Genomic DNA, 4,273 nt, shown 5'->3' on the forward strand with positions numbered 1-4,273 from the left:
AGGGACTCCGTCTGCAGGCGGCGGCTGCGGCGGGGGATCTGCAAACACATCCAAGAGTCACTGGTCACTGAGGAAGCACAGGGGCTTGGGGAGGGAAAGGGACCAGGAGGTGATCTTCTCCAGGCAGGCGACCGAGGCTGCAGAAGGCACTGAGCTAGCGCCTGGCTTGGGAGGGTCACAGGCTCGGGCCTCCAGGCCACTGCGCCCGCCCGGCGGCTGGGAGGGGCCTGGATCTGTCCCACCGCTGCCAGGCCCACCTCTCCCAAGAGTCCCCCAGACCTGAGAGGTTAATGACATTTGATTTCATTGTGTTTTAACGGTTCTGATTTTACTTCTTTAGCTAGATGAGCTACTTCCTGGGCAAGTTCTGTCTTCTTTTCTTCCTCCCACAGCGCTCGCCTAGCCGGGCACAAGGCATGGCTGTCCCCGCCCCCCAGGGCCAGAGCTCCCTCAGGCAGCCGCCGACAGCTGACCATCCTGCAGGCCCCACCGTGGACTGCAGTCCCTGGACTTTGGGCCACGATTCGGGGTCCTGCAGGGACTGTGAGTGTGCGTGTCTGGGCTCCTGCCCATTTCCGCTGCAGCTGCCTGCTCGCACACAGGAACCCCGAGATCACTTATCAGGGGCTTTAAACGTCTGGATTTTGCCAGAAATGAAAACTGAGACAAATAATTCAAGTGCAGTCTTGCTCACTAGTCAGTTCACCCACCCTCCCCAGGAGGCTGCACCGCCCGCCAGGCTGTCAAAGCATGAAGCCCACAGATCTGGTCCCCTCCCACCTTCGGGGGAAATACGGCTGGAAGAGGGGTGCACGCGCCTGCCGAGGGCTGCCCAGGACCCCGAAATACCCCTTTGTGGAAGGAAGTGGGGAGCGGGCCGGAAACCCTTCACATTCTCCAGTGGCTCCACGCGGGCCCTTCGGGTCACAAACCGTGAGGCCAAGCACACGGCAGCGGTAAGACCAATGTGACAACACCAACGGCAAAGTGGTGGTCTCTTGGCTGCACATCTGAATGGTGCCTGCCAGGCGGCAAGGCAAGCATTTTCCTCCGGAGATGGAACCTGCTCTACCCTCTAACCACAGCCGCAAAGGGACTTCTCCTGCCGTCGGGATCCTGTCCGCACACCCAGCTCACCTGCTCCTTCGGCTGCGCACCCGCTCTGTCCCAGCCCCGACAGAGGGTCTGGAGGAGGCGTGCCTTTACCCACGCAGCGCCCTGGGAAGTGGCCCCGAGCACCCAGGCACTCAGGCTCTTCAGAATCGCACGGAACCTTGGGAAACCCTGTACCACCGCCAACTGCTCATTTCCCACGACAGCTCCCGCAGGCCCGGATTCCTGCCCAGCCTCGCTCTCCACTGTGAACAGGGAGCTAAACTGCTTGGCATGGACGCGAGCTTCTGAATGACAGGTTCTTAGCTGGGGCACCTGGCCACGAAAGGCTGCATTTTGGGGTTGTCTCACCGGGAAGGTCTATAGGGGGAAAGGGCAGGCCAGAGCCCCAGCAGCGACCTCTGGAGGCCCCCTACACCCAGATGGACCGGCAGCAGCACGAGCCTCTCCCCTGGGCCGCGGGGCCTCACCTCCTCCTGAACCCGGCTACGCAGCCACTGCCAGCGGCCAGAGCGGCTGAGAAACCGCCTGTCACTCCTGCCGCGGCGGTTCCTGTCCTTTTCTTCACACCCACTGCTTCTTAACAAATATGTATTTTTATTGATGTCAGAGAGGAAGGGAGAGGGCGGGACAGACAGAAACATCCATGAGGGAGAATCATGGATCTGCTCCCCCTGCACGCCCCGCACTGGGGATGGAGCCCGCCACCCGGGCACGTGCCCTGACCAGGAATTGAACCCTGACCTCCTGGTTCACAGGTCAATGCTCAGCCCCTGAGCCAGGCAAGTCAGTCCCCACCCACTACTTCCGAACCTGCATCGATCGAGCTCCTGCAGGGAAATGAGCCACCAGCAGCTCTGTGTCTCCCCAGGCGCACGCCGGACGGCCCAGCACACGGGAGGGGAGAGGAGTGTCTTCCCGGCCCCCTCAGACCTCGGGTCACGAGCTGTGCCAGGAAGGCTGTGCGCCCGTCACCTGGGCACCTGCCCCCAAACTGACATTCTGACCCACTGTCCTCCCAGAGACCCCGGGGAACGTACCCCCAGTGTGCTACTTACACATGCCGTTGGGGGCCGTGAGGGTGACCCGGGGTCCTAGGATGCTCCCTGGCATTGGCGGCATCCCAGCAGGGGCGGGGCCGCTCCCGGGGGGGTGGATGCCGGCGGCGACGCTGGGAATCATGCGGCCTGGCAGGGGCTGCCCGGGCATCATGGAACCTGGGCCTGGGATCTGACCTGTGAGGAGAGTGAAGTCCTGAGGTACGTGCACCGGGAAGAAAGGGACCGACTCCTACCCAAGACTAAATACAAACGCCAACTCCCACAGGACCTGAACACCCAGGAGCAGTGTCTGCAGTCATCTCTGCCCAGCTTTCATTCTTTCACTTGTCGGGGGCAGCAGGTCTGTGGAGTGAACGGCACCCTACACCCGGTGCAGGCAGGTGGCCACAAGAAGCAATGACCAAAGAGCACCCAGAAGCAGGCATTCATCCCGGTGAGTCCGGGTGAAGAGCGACTCGCCGAGGATCGCCCTGGGACACCAGGTGCCACGCGGAGGTCGGGGGCCGGAGAGGAGGGTTCAACAGCGAGTCGGTGCCCAGTCCAAGGCCCGCAGCTCAGCCAGGACCGAGCTTCTCGCACGGGCTTCATGGGAAGGGGTGCCCGAGGGGGTGTTGGTCACTACTGTGAGGTCACCATTAAAAAGGGATTGGATTGGAACCCCAGGTCCTGGTCACACACACAGATCTCTCCCTCTGTCCCCACCATGAAGAACCCTGCGACCCGGAGCCCAGGGGGTGGGGGGCAGAGCGAACAGACAGGCCACTCCGCCCCCTCTCCCTGGTGCTGGCAAATAGCCCAGGAGCTGCTGGCCCCAGGACAGGACCCCTCCTGGGTTCAGCTGCACACCAGCCCTTGGAGCCGCAGCAGCCTTTCTGGAAAGAGCCCGACAGTCAACATGTGGGCTTTGCAGGCCACAGGGTCACGGCTACGACGACTCACCGTGGCCATGGCAGCGTGAAGGCAGGCAGAGAGCATGTGTGACAGGCAGGTATGCCGTGACCCATACACCTTTATTTATGGACTCTCAAACGTGAACGTCACGTAATTTTCATGGGACATCACATTCTCCCTCCTCTGAGAACTCCTCCCCTATTTAAACTGTCAGCCATTCCTAGCGCGTGGCCACCCGAGGCAGGAGCGGCTGGTGGCCTACAGGTCGGAGCTTGCCATCGGCTCTAGAACGACGGGGGCACATTCGCTCCTGAGCTCTGGTGTGGCTGCGGGGCTGGGCTGTGAAGAGCTATCGAAGAAGGGAAATGGCGTGACAGGCGCACGGGGCTGACGCTCCTTCCTGTGAGGGCACATGCTACTCTGCAGCCTGTCAGACTCGTTTATTTAAATGAGGCCGCGGCCTGCGCGCGTTTGACAGGCCTGCTCTATAGGATGAGAAAGAGAATCTGTGGTTTTTCTTGTGTTACAATCTAGGGCAGTGATGGCGAACCTTTTGAGCTCGGCGTGTCAGCATTTTGAAAAACCCTAACTTAACTCTGGTGCCATGTCACATACAGAAATTTTTTGATATTTGCAACCATAGTAAAACAAAGACTTATATTTCTGATATTTATTTTATATATTTAAACGCCATTTAACAAAGAAAAATCAACCAAAAAAATGAGTTTGCGTGTCACCTCTGACACGCATGTCATGGGTTCGCCATCACTGACGTAGGGCCTTCATGATCTGTGGTGAGGAACACAGGTTTTAGACTGAGAGCCGAGGCAGCTGGGGATCGGAACGCTGGCGGTCCCATCGTGAGAACATGTGGCTGTCAGCGGCTGGAGGTCCAGCTCCTAGAACGGCGAGAGTCAACTTCTGTGACTCTACGTCACCAGGTGTGTGAAGCGGAGACACCACGACTGAGGAACTCACCCCCGTCATCAGTGTGTAAACGGACCCTGTGGGTGAAGGCGAGCGGGGCCACGCTCTCCCCGCAGCCGTGGACACAAGCCTGCGGCAGGAAGTGAGTGGGCAGGTCCTCAGGCCACAGGCAGCTCAGGGCAGACCATCCCCGAACCAGCGGCTGGGAGGGGGCGTCCCCGCAGAGCAACCCCCTGGCAGAGAGGAGCACCATAGCGATGGGCACAGCCGCGAGGTGGCGG

The 4,273-nt window shown here is 60.3% G+C and overlaps 1 protein-coding gene across 1 annotated transcript in view; it reads right to left on the minus strand.

Annotated features, from left to right (window-relative positions):
* Window positions 1-2,163: 2,163 nt before the first annotated feature.
* The window catches only part of SMARCC1 (SWI/SNF related, matrix associated, actin dependent regulator of chromatin, subfamily c, member 1), an 89,461-nt gene continuing 87,351 nt past the window's right edge, over window positions 2,164-4,273 (minus strand). The window contains 1 exon segment of the mRNA XM_005867205.2: window positions 2,164-2,348. Within this exon segment, the coding sequence (XP_005867267.1) occupies window positions 2,164-2,348 (185 nt within the window).

Source organism: Myotis brandtii, unplaced genomic scaffold, assembly GCF_000412655.1.
Source record: "Myotis brandtii unplaced genomic scaffold, ASM41265v1 scaffold246, whole genome shotgun sequence".
Lineage (NCBI taxonomy): Eukaryota > Metazoa > Chordata > Mammalia > Chiroptera > Vespertilionidae > Myotis > Myotis brandtii.